Source organism: Alligator mississippiensis, chromosome 3, assembly GCF_030867095.1.
Source record: "Alligator mississippiensis isolate rAllMis1 chromosome 3, rAllMis1, whole genome shotgun sequence".
Taxonomy (NCBI): Eukaryota; Metazoa; Chordata; order Crocodylia; family Alligatoridae; genus Alligator; species Alligator mississippiensis.
Window position 1 is genome coordinate 88769925 of NC_081826.1, and position 17104 is coordinate 88787028.

General features: G+C 43.0%; 1 protein-coding gene across 1 annotated transcript in view; it reads right to left on the reverse strand.

Annotated features, from left to right (window-relative positions):
- The window catches only part of COLEC12 (collectin subfamily member 12), a 190772-nt gene that overhangs the window by 22436 nt on the left and 151232 nt on the right, over window positions 1-17104 (reverse strand). Inside the window, exon 4 of the mRNA XM_019490516.2 lies at window positions 1750-1848. Coding sequence (XP_019346061.1) covers window positions 1750-1848 — 99 coding nt within the window. The remainder of the gene's footprint in view (window positions 1-1749; window positions 1849-17104) is intronic.

A 17104-nucleotide genomic window follows, 5' to 3' on the forward strand; every position in this document is an offset into this window, starting at 1 on the left:
CAAGAAGGTATCAGAAACATGTGAGGTCTGCCATAGAAATAACGCAAAAGGAGGGAGAAAAGAAACGCCAGGACATCAGAGAATAGGCAATGGGCCAGGAGAAGAATGGCAGGTGGATTTTACCGAGTTGCCCCGGCAACAAGGGATGAGATATCTCCTTGTCTTTGTGGACACTTTCTCTAATTGGGTTGAGTGCTTCCCATGTCGGACTGCCCAAGCCCGAGAGGTGGTCAAGGTGCTCCTACGAGAAATCATACCTCGCTTCGGACTTCCAAAAGGAATAGGGTCAGACAATGGCTCACATTTCATTGCACAAATTACTCAGAAGGTTTCTGAGTTCCTGGGAATCAGCTGGCATTTATACACCCCTTGGCGACCCCAGTCCAGTGGAAAGGTGGAACGTATGAATCAGACCTTAAAAAGACACCTTGCAAAGATTTGCCAAGAAGCTCAACTCAAATGGCCAGAGGCCCTACCCTTGGCCCTGTTACGAGTAAGGGTCGCACCACATTCTAAATTGGGATTAAACCCGTTTGAGATAATGTATGGTAAGCCTTACCCTCTGAGTCTGCCCATGGGTACTGAACAACAGTTACATGTTTTAGGAGAGGGAATGATTAGAGAATATGTATGGTCCTTGGTTTCTGTTTTGTCTTCCATCCATCAGCAGGTACGGGACGTGCTGCAGACACAGGATCAGTCTCCTGCCCCGGAAAATCGACTATTACCTGGGAGTTACGCCCTTGTGAAAGACTGGAACGAGGAACCACTTCGAGCCAGATGGAAGGGCCCATATAGGGTGCCTTTGACGACCCCGACGGCAGCAAAGCTTGAAGGAATCAAGACTTGGATACATTCCAGTCGCCTAAAGCCGGTGGCTGGACCAGAACAAGAAGGAACCCCTGCAGACTCCGGGACTGGAGGCAGAGAACAGTGGAAGGTGGAGCCAATAAGAGACTTAAAATTCCTATTCAGAAGAAAGGAACTTTAAATAATTTGTCAATATTTGATCAAGTTTTTGTTGTAAAGGGTTTTGTGTTATAGGGATTATGGTTTGTTGCCGTATCCAATGTTTACCTGTTTTTATATCTATCTTCAGGCCTAAGGTAAATCAAATGATTTTACAAACAAAGAAAGCTGATGATACTAGATTTGTGTTAAGCCAAATTGAATGGAGCAATCATAATAATAATTAAAAATGCTCCAGAGGGGGGAATGTAAGGAGTGACCTAGAAACCACTACTCAGAGACGAAGCAGAAGAGAATGTTATGTGACGAATGCCCATCTGCGATGATAAGTAGGAGACAGTCCTAGATAAAGGGGGCTTGAAAACAAAAGCAAGAAGCAAAGAACTGGGTTAAAGGGCTCATTAAAATACTAAAAATCACGCCCCTAGGTGGGGAAAAAGTATGCTAATGAAACATACATGTATGTAAATGAGATACGTGGCTAAAACAGAGGTGTAGAGACATGCTCAGTAAAGAACTCCTTGCGTCACTCCTTTATAACCAATCAGCAAACAAGGATGCTTATGAAGGCTCAAAAACTCCTGTATAAAAGATGCTTAGAAATAGTAATCTGGTGTGCTTGTTACGTGAAATTATTCCGCTCGCACCTTTTATTGCTAGCAATAAACCTTCTTTGTACTTTCACCCCCGGTATCTTTATTGGCCTTTGCATACCGGGCACGATCCCAGACTTGAGCTGGGGCTCAACAAGATGATACCCCTAAACAGCATGCAGGTTACCTAATTTCTTCAGACCACTTTCCACTTCTGTGAGTTTTTCATTGTATCTTCTATGGGATGTTTCCATGCCACCTGTAACATTGTCCATTTTTTCTACAACTGGAAACACAAGAGCAATGGGTTAATAAGCACTTCCATTTCTATTCTGGAGACATCGTGTAAAATTCAAATAATTAAATATAAGTAATTCATGATTTTTAACAACAGATCATATAGAACAAGAGCAAATAAACAAGAGTAATAAATGGTGGAAAAATACAAAATAATTTAGGTCATAGATAAAAAATCCTTAAGATATTTACCTTACTTGCCTTTAAACTCCACAATCAGATTACTCTACAGAATTTCAGAATGTGTTGTTTTCTGCTTGTGTAATGTAATACTCTGCTAGGCAGTCCTTCAATATATTTGGATCAATATTTTCTTGTGATAATAAGTAGATTTGTGGAAATTCCTCTTTGAAAATTTTCCTCACAAATCTACTTTTTTCCAGTACTTAAATGCTAGTGGTACCTCACGGTCCAGTGGTGACGTGTAGGGGGTATATGTGCACCCCCTGAGAGTGCTGGTGCACTCCTGACAGGCCGCACTCCTCACTTAGGCAAGGTGGGGTGGGATATGTGGGAGCGCCGGTGCCCCCACCTGCGAGTGCTGGTCTGGGAATGGGAGCGCCAGATGAAGCCCCGTGGCCACTTCCCGGTCGGCGTGATAGGCCATGGGGACATCCCCTCTCCCCATCCTGGTTGGTGAGATTGGCCATGGGGGGACCCCCCCTGGTCGCTGATGGGGCAAATGCTCTCCCCAACCCCCCCGACTAAGGTGGCACCAGTTGCCCATGCCACAATCTAATGAAAGTATGCTGTGTGCTAGAAGTTTGTTCATAATAAGAAGGTAGAATAACAGGTCACAAATAAAAGGACAGCATTTATTTTTATTTGCTCTGTGTTATTTCTGTTTCTTGGTAATTATAAACTGCTTTCCAAGCTACTAATTTTGGCATCAAGGGCATTATTTCTAAGGTATGATTCTTAAATGATATTTTCTGAAAAGCTAAGGAACTGTTAATCATCTTGATAACAATATAAAGGTACTCATTTAAAAAAAAATAATTTTAACTTGTAAGGGTTTATACAATGATCATTTAACAGCCATACACTTATGCTCTTTCTATTGTGCTCTTTGTTTTAAAGATCTGAATTATTCTCCTGGCAGTGATACATTTAACTGATTTTATGGTAATGATATGGGTATGGAGGAAGATGATGAGAGCCAGAAATAAGAACTCTGAGATTCACAGTGATAAAAATATGCATCTATTATAGCAGGCCAAAACTCATGTCTTATAACCAGATTACCTAGCTACAAGTTGTTTGTGGGGGAAGGTCCATCTGAACTGTTCCTGGAGGGGCTCCAGGAAGCTCTGGGTCTCAATGTGGTATGTCCCCAGCCACATGTCACAAGGAAAAAAAAGTTACTGCATCATGTCATTGGATGTAACTGTTGATTCTATGAACCAATGTGGAAATAACTGGCGCAGTCAGCCATATTCTTGCATCCACTCCATCTTCCCACCTGTTGCAGGAGGGACACAAGCGAGGGAAGAGCAGCCCACATGCTCCACTTAGTATAGGACCTGAGACTGTGCCTGGTTCTTGTGTTAGGAGTAATTTCAGGAGCTCTCCTTCTACAATTTGCACCCACAGAAAAATCATATATAATTTGCACCGGCAATTTGTGGTAGATAAGTGCTTCTCAATCATAGATTCATAGATGCTAGGGTCGGAAGGGACCTCAATAGATCATCGAGTCCGACCCACTGCATAGGCAGGAAACAGTGCTGGATTCAGATGACCCCAGCTAGATGCTTATCTAACCTCCTTTTGAAGACCCCCAGGGTAGGGGAGAGCACCACCTCCCTTGGGAGCCCGTTCCAGACCTTGGCCACTCGAACTGTGAAGAAGTTCTTCCTAATGTCTAGTCTAAATCTGCTCTCTGCTAGCTTGTGGCCATTGTTTCTTGTAACCCCCAGGGGCGCTTTGGTGAATAAAACCTCACCAATTTCCTTCTGTGCCCCCGTGATGAACTTATAGGCAGCCACAAGGTCACCTCTCAACCTTCTCTTGCAGAGGCTGAAGAGGTCCAGGTGCCCCAGTCTCTCCTCACAGGACTTGGCCTGCAAGCCCTTAACCATATGAGTGGCCCTTCTCTGGACCCTCTCCAGGTTATCCACATCCCTCTTGAAGTGCGGCGCCCAAAATTGAACACAGTATTCCAACTGCGGTCTGACCAGTGCCCAATAGAGGGGAAGTGTCACCTCCTTGGATCTGTTCGTCATGCATCTGGTGATGCACGATAAAGTGCCATTAGCTTTTCTGATGGCTTCGAAGTCCACTAGGGCTCCAAGATCCCTTTCCGCTTCCGTTCCACCAAGCAGGTCATTCCCTAGGTAGTAGGTATGCTGGACATTTTTCCTCCCTAGGTGCAGCACTTTGCATTTCTCCTTGTTGAACTGCATTCTGTTGTTTTCTGCCCATATGTCCAACCTGTCCAGGTCTGCTTGTAGTTGTTCTCTGCCCTCTGGCATGTCCACTTCTCCCCACAGTTTTGTGTCATCTGCAAACTTGGACAGAGTACACTTCACTCCCTCGTCCAAGTCGCTGATGAAGATATTGAAGAGTATCGGTCCAAGGATACTTTATCCCAATCCTTTATTCCCAATCTTCAATTCCTTCCCCCTTGTTTTTTCTGAAAGGAGGTACATGTATATAGCAAGCTTTTCATGCTTCAAAAACATAAACAGAACAGGCAGACAGAGGGCTACAATCAGCATTGGTGTAACTACACAGGGGTATTTGGAGTTACAGTATAGATGAATTTGGCCTCATGGTTTTTTGAGGAGCATGAACATTCTTTGGTGCAAAGCTTCCTTTTTTTCTCCTTTCCATAGTGCTAATGAGCTGGCTACACAGAGGCCCCAGTGTGTGTATATAAAAATAGAGCCAGGGAGCAGAGATCTGAATTTCAGGGCTGGGGTGATGGCAGCTGGCCTACTACCTTCAAGATGCATGCTGATAGAGATCCAGAACTAACACTTAATGTAACAGAAGGCAGCTGTTTCTCGGTCCTTTTTTCTTAATTTATTTAACTCAGAACTACTTAAGAACCTAGCAGAGATACCAAATAAAATCTTAAAACTTTTTTAGAGTCTCCTTGAAAAAATAATCTCTATCACAAAGAGAAACTAAACCAAATGCAGATGTAACAGTGGCTGTCTGATTTTTAAGGGAAAAATGTTTTTCACTGTCTTCTACCTTACCAGGGATTTTCTCAAAAATAGCACTGGTTTCCTATGAAGGATTCTTTTTTTATTTAAAGGTAGAAAAATGCCATACAAAATATTCCTTCTAAATCAAATTAGGGAGGATATTTGAGGTCTCCCTCTAGCTCCTTTCCTCTTCTAGACTGAAACTTTAGTACCACAAAACACTCAGGTATGCTTTTAAGTACCATTGACTTGAATTGGACTTCTGCATATCTTTAAATGCTATGTCTAGAAAAGACTTAAAGTAGGACTTGAGCAGACTTAAATCCAAAATGGTTATCCAAAAACACCCTGTTCATTTGTTGCTGAAACATGCTTGGCACTTCCAGGTTTGATGTTAAAGTTCTTTCGGTGCCTTGAATTCTGCTTCTTGGCAAACCCAGAGCAGCCCCAAATAGACAACTACCTCCTGCTTCAGCCAAACTAGGATTCAGGAACTAGGTATTCCTTTGCCTAAGTCCCCAAAAGGTCTGTTATGATAGTTACTCTCACAACATGCTCACCACACACCAACCAGCTTGGACTTCTTGCAAACTGAAGTTATGATCACTCTTGGTGAAGGAAGTGGTATTCACCTTTCATATTACAATACCTTACTGGTTACAGCACTCACCTAGAAAGTGGGAGATCTGAGTTTTATGCTTTCCTCAGCCAGACAGGACTTAAATACACATTAAATCCCAGGAGAATGGTCTAATTACCAAGCTATCAGCTATTCTGGTTTGGGTGGCAAAGAATGTAAAATTCATGGTGTCAAGAGAGGAAGCACAAAGAAAATATGACTCTGTGTCCTAGCAGTTAGAGCACTTACCTGGGAAGAGGGAAGTCATGGGTTTTGATCCCAGCTTTGAAATCTGTTTTGATATTTTTTTCCAATCATAGATTTATATAAAATACAAGATCAGACCTAAGGGTCTCACTCTCAGCTGCTCCATTTCCCAGTCCCTATTCTTACATTCTTTGCTACACAGTGGCCTGGTTTCAACAGGAGGGTTAAATACATCTTTCTGTGCATCCCTGACCAGCCTACAGTCTGGTAGTTAGGCAACCTTTTTGGTGATGGCTGATGTGGATTTGAACTTCCTCAGATTGGGGAAACTTTATCCACATTTCCCACTCCCTGGATGAGTGCTCTAATCACTTGGCTATTATATGACATCACCACTTCCTTATACGTCATCACCACCTCTTCCTCTGGCCTCATCTCATTCAGAAGCTCTTCTGAATTCAGTAAAAGAATGGTTGTTGGCAAGTATCCTCAGAAAAGTGTTCTGGGTTCTCAGTCAGACACTGACAGTACAGTGAGTGGTGGGATTTCAAACTCTGGAGTGCTGTGTTTCCTTCTGGCTAACTCTAGCTGCTACTTGTTCAGCATGTGAGCTTTCTGGATCTCCATTTTGAAGTGTCTGACTCTCCCCATGCAATATATATGGAGCCTCGGCACCTCATATTAGATTCCAACCTAGGAACCAGTCAGCCTAAATCCTTCACTGGATTTAGCCTTAAGTACTTCCCTGACTTTAAGTATACTGCATTAATGGCCATCCGTTGGGACCTTTTTGGGATTTGGGGTTTTAGATGATAATAAGCTGTAAGACTGCTCATTCTTGTTAAGTTTGTGACTGATTATAGAATATTTCTAGATAGAGATATATATATGCATGTGTGTGTCATGACCCAAAGGTCTGATTTTTTTTGTGTGTGCTTCGGCACTAAGAATTATCCCCGTGGGTTTGCAACTTCATTGCATGGAGGAGTTCTGCTGCGCAGAGAACCCGCGTGCAAAGGAGTGTTCCCGCCACTTTGCAGCGATCTTTGCAGGGTGCATTTCCTTTGTAACACAGAAATGCATGGTGCAAAGATTTCCCGCTCGTCATATGCAAATTCGTGCCCCGCAATTGGCTAGTGCTAAATTATTCACACGTGGCGGCTAGCAATTGGCCTGCTAGCCGTATAAGAGGCTTGAGCAGTTTTCGCCCAAGCCGAAGAGGACTCCACATCCATCTCGTGGGGACTCTGGGTGTGCGCGGCAGGGTAATAGAAACCCTGTGTGTCGCTCAGAGGGGTTTGGCGGCCTGATCCACCGCCCACCTCTTCCCGTCTTCGAACGGAGCCTACTATAAGACTTAACAACGAGTTTAATGCGCGCTTGTCCTGGACATCCGGAGTTTGTCTGCGTGGAGCCTAGCAAGCTCCACATGATTGTTCGTGTTCTGTCTGCGTGGAGCCTTGCAACCTCCATGTGTGTTCGTGTTTTCTGTTGTAACCGCAACTCAAGCAAGTTCTCAGCCTACACCACGACCATCTGGGTGTAAGTAAAATAATCTTAAAATCAACCGTTACGTGTCTGTGCCTAATTCTAGCTCGGCGCCCGCCCTCTCCGACCCGGCCTGCCCGGGCTGCTGGCCACAGCCCGCGTGCAGAGTGACGAAAGCGACCTGGGGTCTGACCCGGCACGCACAGTGTGTATGTGATACATTATCTGTATTGCATTCTCATTTATTTGCTAGCCATATTCATTTTGCAGTATTTTAATAAAGTTCTCTGTATGATTCCTCTGTAGAAAATTATTGTTTCGCTGGGAACAAAGGTTTAACATCTTTCTTTTGAATCTGCCTCCCCTGGGGGAACCATAGAGAGTATCAGATTTGGTGAGCCAGGCAGAGGCCAGCTAGTTATGCTTCCTGGCAGTAATTCAGCAATCTTAATTAAGAAAAAGGATCTCTTTATAAATTTGTGAGCACTAAGAATAGGTGCACCAGTAAGTTAGGAAATTTCAGATATTAATACCTATTTTTAAACTGCTGGTTTTACTTTGCCCCTTATTCTTTCTCTTGCTGTAAAAGTGAGTGAGAGAAAACAAACTTTTAAGCCACAATTTGGCTTTGAGACAAATTCTGCACAATTTTAATCAGTAAGCACCACTTCCTATAATCTAAGAATAATAACAGTAAGTTGGTATAACTCTGGATTGTAAATGTTCAGCCTTGATAGGTTTAGTGTTGTACTCTGTGCTTATGCAGATGCTGATGGGGCTGGCTGGGGCATGAGAGTGCTTCAGTGCAGGGGCTGCCTGCTAGCCCCACACTGGAGCACCCTCGTGCCCCAGCCAGACCTACCACAGCATGTTGAGCTGGGTCAGAGCACCCCAGGCTGTCAAGCTGACCCCCACCCTCTGGATCCCCTGTCAGCTGGGGCTGTTTTGACCCGGCTCAACATGCTGCAGTCCTGGCTGCATGTGTGAATGTGGCACCCAGGAGCAATAAACTCCAGTGCAAACTGCTTGGGAGTTTATTTAGTAGAATTAATTGCACATGTAGATATGCCCCCTGCATGGGTGGAACAGACAGTAATTGATACCATTCCTTCTGACCTCTAACCAGTTTCAGATTCCTTACTTCCTTATGTATGAGGAAATGAAGAGATGGAGAAAGTCCAGGAGGGTCCAACTATACCTCAGGTACATTTTTCTAATAACACATCACCCATTCAGCAACCCTAGTCATTCACTGAGTTAGCCTTGCTGAATCACCTTTCAATGATGTTTCCACCTCTGTATGGTTGAAAACTTGCATTAAAGTTTCTCATAACCCATCAGTTCCCTCTGAAATGGGCATTCACCATCACAATGGCTCTTTATTTACTCATGAAGGGACAGAGGAAACTGATGAACCCTCTGACACAGAAAGCACTGTTTGTCTGTGTGGCTGATGTGAAGACTATTGACTAGTGTAGTCAAACTATTCAACCCCCTAGACTTTTGACTCAATATCTGGAGACTCTTAATGAAAATATTGATTGCTTTAATTTCACAGATCAGGACAAATTACTTGTTTTCAAATTACTTGTTGCTGAATATTCTTCTACTGGGTTCATGGAGCCCTATTCCCAAGGAGATGCAATCTGGAAATTGTTTCCAGTGTTATCAACAAACTAACTTGTATTTTGTATTGCTATCAAGGACCACTCAGCCTGCTGGTAAGCCAGCCAATGAATATCTCAGCTGTCTTGTTGCAGCCTGGCAGGTTGCAGGATAGAAGGAGCCTGTTAATTATCCAGCTTTTATTGTGGTTTTAGTTGCTAATGCTCAGTCTTTTATTGGGTAGGCCAGTCTCCATGTAAATTCCCATAGTGAAGGGGATGACATTGTGGACAAAATGAATATTTTCTTTACACAGGAGTATCAGAATTTCCTGAAGGCAAAAATAAGGATAAACTAAAACTGTGGCTGTGATTAATTCAACTCCCCAAACAGGAAGCAGGGATCACTTTTAGTGACACTCCCTCAGATTGGGAACCTTCACAACCCCAACTCAGTGCAGATTTCCTCAAAGGATGACTGACTAACCAACAATTTCTTCCCTTGGGGGATGAGAACATAATTGGCACGTGGATCCTTTATGGAGTGGGAAGATTACAGTCTGTGGAAGCTCTAGTGTCCTGACAACCCTTTTAGTTTTGTTTCGCTCCAACACTGGCTCTAACTTCTTCATCCCCTTAATTAACTAGATGCTTAAATCTCTCAAGGACCTGATGGAGAAGGTCAACCATCTGCTTCAATTTAAGAAGGTTGCAACTTCTTCTACAGTTTCTTGCAATTCAATTTCTCCTTTCAGCTCTGCTTCTGCTTTACTGATCTCTGCACCAGCAGAGGCTGGGAGCAGAGGAGGCAGACACAGAACTGTTTGCATGCAGGTATGATCTGGTTTACCTGGTATGTAATTTGAAAAAAAAACCTTGTAATTTCCCTATGATGCCAACAGCCCCCATCAAGTTGTTTTCTGGCTTCCATTACCGTGTATCTCTGGTAATAAAGAATGTAGAATCCAAATGTTGATGTGGGTGGGGGGGTACCCAAATTGCTTTTTATTGGATGCTGGGGCCACAGTTTCAATGCTCAATCACCCTTATCCTGAAAGATGTCCATGGGCATATGAAATTCCAATCAAAATTGAGACATTTACCAAGAAACAGAGAAAGAGATGCTTGTCTAAGTCCCTACAATGTGTTTTAGGCCATTTGGAATGTGAGCATGTTTTTGCCCTACACAAATTACCTTACCTGTCTAACCTATTGGGATATGTTTTTTTGAGGGAAATTTGGATTGGTCCTTGACCTTGCTAATCAAATAACCTGGCAATGGCAGGAGAAGAGATTGACATCTCCTTTAATAATGAAATTAAACATATAGCATCCATGTACTTAGTTCATTCAGAATCAATGCATGTTACCCGTTTCAAAACTGCTGCATAGACATACTTTTGAGCAGCACTTTGTCACCTACTTATGTAGCACAAACTATGCATGATATTAGGCTGAAAGGGGGGCCAACAAACGACTTCTGGGTGACCTGCATGCAGTGACATGGCTCACCGTGACTTGAAAAAGAGTCAGCAGTGAGGGAGGCTGCACTTAACGGGCACTACCATATATCTTATTCAGATGAGCTACACTAACCTATTCTTGTGGTAAGTTCCCATCAGGATGTTTGGCTAATGTGGGCCATGTGTTTTATAGTCAAGCTCTGTGTATGCATCAACTTCATAGTTAGTTTCCATTGCTAAGCATATGCTGCTTTTGGCAGCAGTTTAATTATAGACAATGTATTTAGTAAAATTTCTTTTTATGGGATTATAAAATGAGGGGCTTTTTCCCCCCATGTCAACTGGAAGGAAAAACCACATCTTGTATTCAAGTAAATATGGTCCATGCTTGCTTGCTCTTGGGCAATTTAGCACTGGGTTCATCTAATTGGCCCAAATCCAATTGTGATCCATACATACCACACTCCAATTAAGTACTTGTTGTTAGGCAGCCTCAAGGATGGCCATGTTTCTAGTGCTAGGTTTGCCCAGTGGATTCTTAGGCAGATCAATTATGGTGATCTCTAACAAAAATTCATCATTGCTACCAACTGTCATTGCCTTACTGTGTAACAGAATTCCTCACAAGCATCCAACTGGAAATTCAAAATAACCTGAAAATACTTTTTTACCTTGTCTTCAAGACTACTGATACAAATCAGCACCTAAGCATTTTTGTGAATAGCCCCAGTTTTTATGAGGAAGGGAAAGGTATACCCAATTTGGCATTTTTTAATTATCTGCTGAAATATTTTGATCCTGCCTTCCACACTCAGCTCAGAACACTGAATTGGAAGCTGTTGCCAATGCCCTGGAATACTGTGTCACAGCTGGCCAAAATTAGTATTCAGATGCCCAAATTGTAAATTTTAAAGATTTTAACTGGATTTGGAATTCTCTAACTGAATTCTTTCCTTTTTGGTAACATAATGGCTTCACATTCATGGATAGCACATCTATCAAATATGTTAATCTGGTGAAATTCATTGTTGACTTGTCCATGAAATTGTCTGAGCTGCCCTTCATCAAGAAGGTAAAGATTTTTTTCCTCAAACTCAATCTGAATGTCTTTACTTTAAGGAGGGTCCCTAAATAGCTTGGTTGCTACCCCTGTGCTTAGAGTATTACTCAACCAAGTACAATTCATTCCCTGCTAAATTTGTCACTCTGGAATATGAATATGAATGAATTCCCTTGTTGCAAAACACTAAAGTGGCGTCTTTCTATTTGGTCTTGTTGCTAGATATAATTATCTCTTACCAACAAAGAGTGCAGGAACTAACAAAAATGGGTGGTAGGGTAGGGGTGGCCAGACTTGGCTTCCTGGAATTAATCAATTAGTTGATTTTCATAATGACCAAGTTCTGGGAAAGCATATGGGAAAAGAAATAATTTGTTCATCCTCTGGGGAATACCAGTATTTTTTTAATATTATTTCACAGGATCTTCAAGAGATCTAAATGGGAAAGATCCCAAACCTTCTTAAGGATCAACAGATTATTAATTGGTACTGTCCAAATTGTACCTATGACATCATGGAAGACAAAAGTCAATGTATGGAAAAATGTACACATCTCTCTTTAGGAACAATTTGAAATTGAGGAACTGTTTCACCTCACCCTAATCATAACAGAAGTTATTTAAAAAAGAATTGCACAGTGTCTAGTGATGGGGTGGGGGGGAAGTGATACTTCCTTTCACAGTATCGCTACCCATATTTGATTCAGACACTGATGCATTTGTAAACTTGGTAACCTTAAAGTCAACTGGTCACTTGGAAGATGGCATCAATTGGGCTTACATTAATGTGCCTCCCCTTACGAGTGACCATTCAGAGTCTCAACTGTGAAAAATGCCAAAGACTAAACGTTACTCCTGAAAGGGGTGTCAGTATATTTGTTGCTGTAATTTATTTGAGACGTGTTTCTGTCTGTGGACAACTGAATGTTGCTACAATCTGCATTGTGAGGCTGAACAAATAGAAACAGCAAGAAGAAAGGATAGCCTACATGGATGACAATCAGTATTGTGTAGTTACCAATCATAAAAAAATCTGTAAAAGTTCCTATGCCAAATTTTTGCTTTGAGTCTGATTTTATGGCTATAACTGGTTACATCATTATGCATCCAGTGATGTCATATAGAAGATATGAAAAATTAATTATCCCCAGAATACCAAAAATTGGTAAAATAAACTACACTGTCTTTTGGAGCACCTACTTTCAGATTAGATTTGGAATTAAGAAATGTATTAGGAAGGAAAGAATCACACCTAATAAAGATCCAAAATGATAAAAAAGAAACTCAAAACATTTTGAATTAGCTAATGAGTGATCAGGACGAAATATTAGCAATTACCTTTTGGTCAGAATTTGGGCTTAAAGGATGGATACTTGTCCAAGGAATTATTGTATTCTGTTTATTGACTGAAGTAAGATGCTTAGGCAAAAGGTTAATAAATTGGCTTTTGCTATGAGGTGTTTTAATAGACATAGGTAAGAATTTCTGCAGGATTTATACTCAACCTATGTGACCTATACTACTACAGAAACTTTGTAGTAGGGTTTGTAATTAGCAGAGAACTCTAACTGGGGGGTGGGGGTCAGGGGCAGGAGGGAAGTCTGTAGACCAGGTGTTGGCAAAATCTGGCCCACAGTGTGATTGGATTTGGCCCACTGCGGGTCCCTCGGCCCCACCTGGCCCTGGTGCAGGAGGCGGCCTGGGATGTGGTGCGTGTGGCTGGTCCTGCTACCCCCAGGCATGGAGGTGCCGCCTGATACAGACCACCGTGTTCCGACATGTAGCTCTTGGGCATGTCAGGAGCTACAGTTCACAGGGCTAGGTGGTAGGTTGGGGGCAGCCACTCTTGACTTCCTAGAAGCCCCTGCTGCCACCCAGAAGCAGGTGTGTGCCCTACTGCCAATGCCACTGGGCCAGGCCCTGCTGCCTGGGCACCTTAGCCTGTCTGCCTTGCACCCACCACTGGGGGTATGGAGTGGGTAGGCAGGTGGGGTCTCCAAGGAGACTGGTGCGGGACTCCACAGGCAGGGCATGCTTGGTTGGGTGGATTGGATGAGGCCATGGGTGGGTAAGCAGAGAGTGGTGTCTGGGAATGGGATGGGCAGGCAGGGCCAGGATTGGGATCATGAGGTGGTAACAGTGCAGGACCAGGGCCTGATCTGCTCCTTGCACATCCCTGCCTCCGGAAGTAGTGATCGTTGCAGGGATGTGTGGGGAGTGGATAATGGCTTTGCCTCAGCCCCTGGCCCTGGCCCCAGATCCACATGCTGCCCCATACCGCACCTGGTTCACATTGTGGTTGTTTGTGGCCTGGCAGTGCGGAGTAGCCCTGATGTATCATGACCAGGCTGACCTGGGGTGGGGGGGTGGAGCACACACCTGTTACCCAGCCCAGCTGCCCCCGCCTCAGTGCAGGAACACATGAACAGCCCCACTCCAGCATAGTCATGGAGTGGCATGGCCCAGCAGCATGGAGAGGCCTAATCCAGTCATGATCCATAAGGCTGCCCTGTGTTGCCGGGCTGCGAGCAGCCGTGGCACAAACCAGGTGCAATGTGGGGCAGTGCAGGGCCAAGGCCAGAGCCAGGGCAGAGCTGCAATCCACTCCCCACATATCCCATCTATGGGTGCTGGTTCTGTGGGAAGGGACATGCGGGGGGCAGATTGGGGCTCTGCGCTGGGCCCTAGCCCAGTGCTGTCACTGCCCCACAATCCCAGCCCTTCCTGCCCATTCTGCTCCTGGACATCACTCCCTGCCCACCCATGACCCCATCCCATCTGCCTGTCTGAGCATTCACTGCCTACGGTGGTCCTGGGTCAGTTTCTATGGAGACACTACACACCTGCCCACTCCATCCATTGCCCCTGGTGGTGGGTGCAGGGTGGATGGGCCCCAGGGCCAGATAGGCTCAACTGCATCTCCACCCCCCAGCACGCAACAGCTCACTAAAACTCCGTAAGTGGCCCTCCAGCCTAAATAATTGCCCACCCCTACTTTAGACCTTTAGGATAAGTTAGACTAAAGTTAACTATAGTTTTCTAGTAGATCTCTTATACTGTGAAGTTATTGTTAGTTAGGACAGGAGAAGTAGTACAAGACAAAAAACAGAACTAAGTCCTTCAGTCTGAGACTATTCTTGGAAGACTAGCCAATGTTAAGACATCTAATCTTGATAAAGGGGTAAGGTCAGTGTGTACCGTCTTGACTAAGATAATAACATAATGGCCTTTCTTACTGCCATATTTGTCAAAGTTTCTATCATGTATTGTAAGATTTTACTATGGAGGGGGATAGAAAAGAGGTCAGTGAGCCAAGATATGCATCTTTTGAGGAAGCTCCCATCTAAAGATGTTCTGAAGATCTCACACGTCTTAGAACTTAGTCTTAATTTGGGTAAGATCCTGTTGGCAGGTTGGCCACCTCTCAGGACCTTTTTTAGGATCTGGGGTTTTAGATTATACTAATCTGCAATACATCTCATTCTTATTAAATGTATGATGGACTATAGAATATATTTAGATACATTTATGTGACGCATTGCCTCATTTATTTGTTAGCCATATTTATCTATGCTGAAGTTTAATAAAGTTTGCTGTGTGATCACTCCATAGAAAATTCTCCTTTTGCTGGGAACAGAGAAGCTAGTTTAACATCTTTCTTTCAACCCTAGTTCCCTTGGGAGGAGGGGGTGGGGGTGAATAAAAATGAGCCAGAGTCTGATCACTGACTTTAAATGATCTTGCTTTGGCTGGTAGCAGAACTAAATCCTATATTTTTGTGATGAATCCTTAAGAAAGTGATAGAAAAAAAAATCAGATACTATTGTATTAATGAACAACATAAAGATTGTAAGTTTTCTTCTGACAGGAAACTACCGCTAAACTTATCTTGTAATTTCTTGCAGACCTTGATATGTTTCAGTTTCAGCTTTTTACCATTTATTATAAAAAATTCACAACAGTTTTGCTTCCCATAAAGTTATTTTTCTTGCCAATCAAACTGAATTAATAGTTTCTAGGTTTTTTTAATCACATAGGCTATCTAAATACCATGTGGGAAATCAAAAGTTTTAAAAGTTATTTGGGGATATATAAATATGAATCACCTGTATTTTGGAGACAATTTTAATAAAACCTTAGCTAACATGCTAGAAGAATTCTTGATGTTAACAAAATTATTTCCTTCACTGTAGTTTCACTGTAAAAATGAGAAGCCAAACTTGAACAAAGAGTGTTCAGAAGCACTACAGGTTATTTTTAGTAGAATTTTAGCTAAGAGACTGGAAGAATTCCTGAAGAAGAAGCTGAACTCTGAGGTGGAGAGGAGCGTTTAAGAACATTATAAAAGTTTATTTCAGTTTTCTTTTTCCTCCTTATTTTAAGCCTAACACTATGTGGTGGGTTGTCACTCCTTTCACCAGACAGTTAATTTTTCCTGGGACAAACTTGGCCCTATGGAAAACAACATAAAAATAAAACAAAAAAGTATACAAACAACAAATGGATAAACCAAAACCTGTGGTCCTTCCTCAGGCCTGGAGAGGCCAACCCCAGCTCTTTGCTTCTCCTCAGCCCCGCAGCCTCCCCTCCCTCTCTTGCTACTCCCTCTCTCAGGGGTTTTTAACTTCCTCTAGGGCTAGCAAATCACCATTGTCAGCTGGTCCAGTGCTCCTAGGCAGACAGGCTATTACCCTCTAACACACTGCTGGGCTCCTGCCCCTGAGCCGTGCACTTTTGTTACATAAATAAACAAGAAACAAATAGACAATAGTATAAGCAAATAAACAAAAGTATCATCATATTGCATTTGGTTATATAACGTGATGTTTTCTTATATATCATAAAGCAGCATAGTAAACTAGATGTTTTCAGTGTAAGAACTAGCTCACTAAGATATTATATAGAAGTCTGTGGCAAAAAGGGCCAAATTCACCCCTTGTGGAATCCCATTTCCTCCAGCGAAATTATTTATAAACATTTGTCAAGATTAAGGTCAAGGTCCTCTGAAATGCAATGGAACAGATAGATCTGTGTAAGAACTGTATAGATGATCAACCTTCACAATAAGATGAAAAGGGGTACAGAAGGACTAACAGAAGTTTAGACAGGAGAGGTAAGAAGCAGGAAGCTGAAGAGACTGCTTCTCAGTCATGGGACTCTGGTCCAATGCCAGGCTCCCTTCTCTGGAATTAGAGTAGAATGGGCCCCAGAGGTGCCATGTGGTGATTAAATGAGATATGCACCTTGTTACAGCCTCAATTTCCCCCTTCATGGCAGCAGGCATCCCTCCCAGTTGTGCCAATGACAAGCTAGTCAGTAATAGTGATGTGAGAGGATAGCACATAAATGCCTGTAGTCATTAGAAGCAGTAAGACTATAATTTTATGTAGGCAGAAAGCAAAGAGAGATCCACAAATAAGCCTTGTGGAGAGTAAGAAGGACAAAGGTGGAGGAACATGGAAAAAAAGTCTGAAAGTAGTGTTACGAAGAGTGAGATAAATGCTTTGGAAAGGGTTTTGCTGGCCATATTTACATGGAAAACGTAGTGTGCATGGAAACTGTGCCTTAAAGCCAAGCAGGCTGCCTGCTAAATCAGAAGTACTGTAGCCCCATCTGTGTATGCCCTGGGCAGAATATTTAGCAGGCTAAT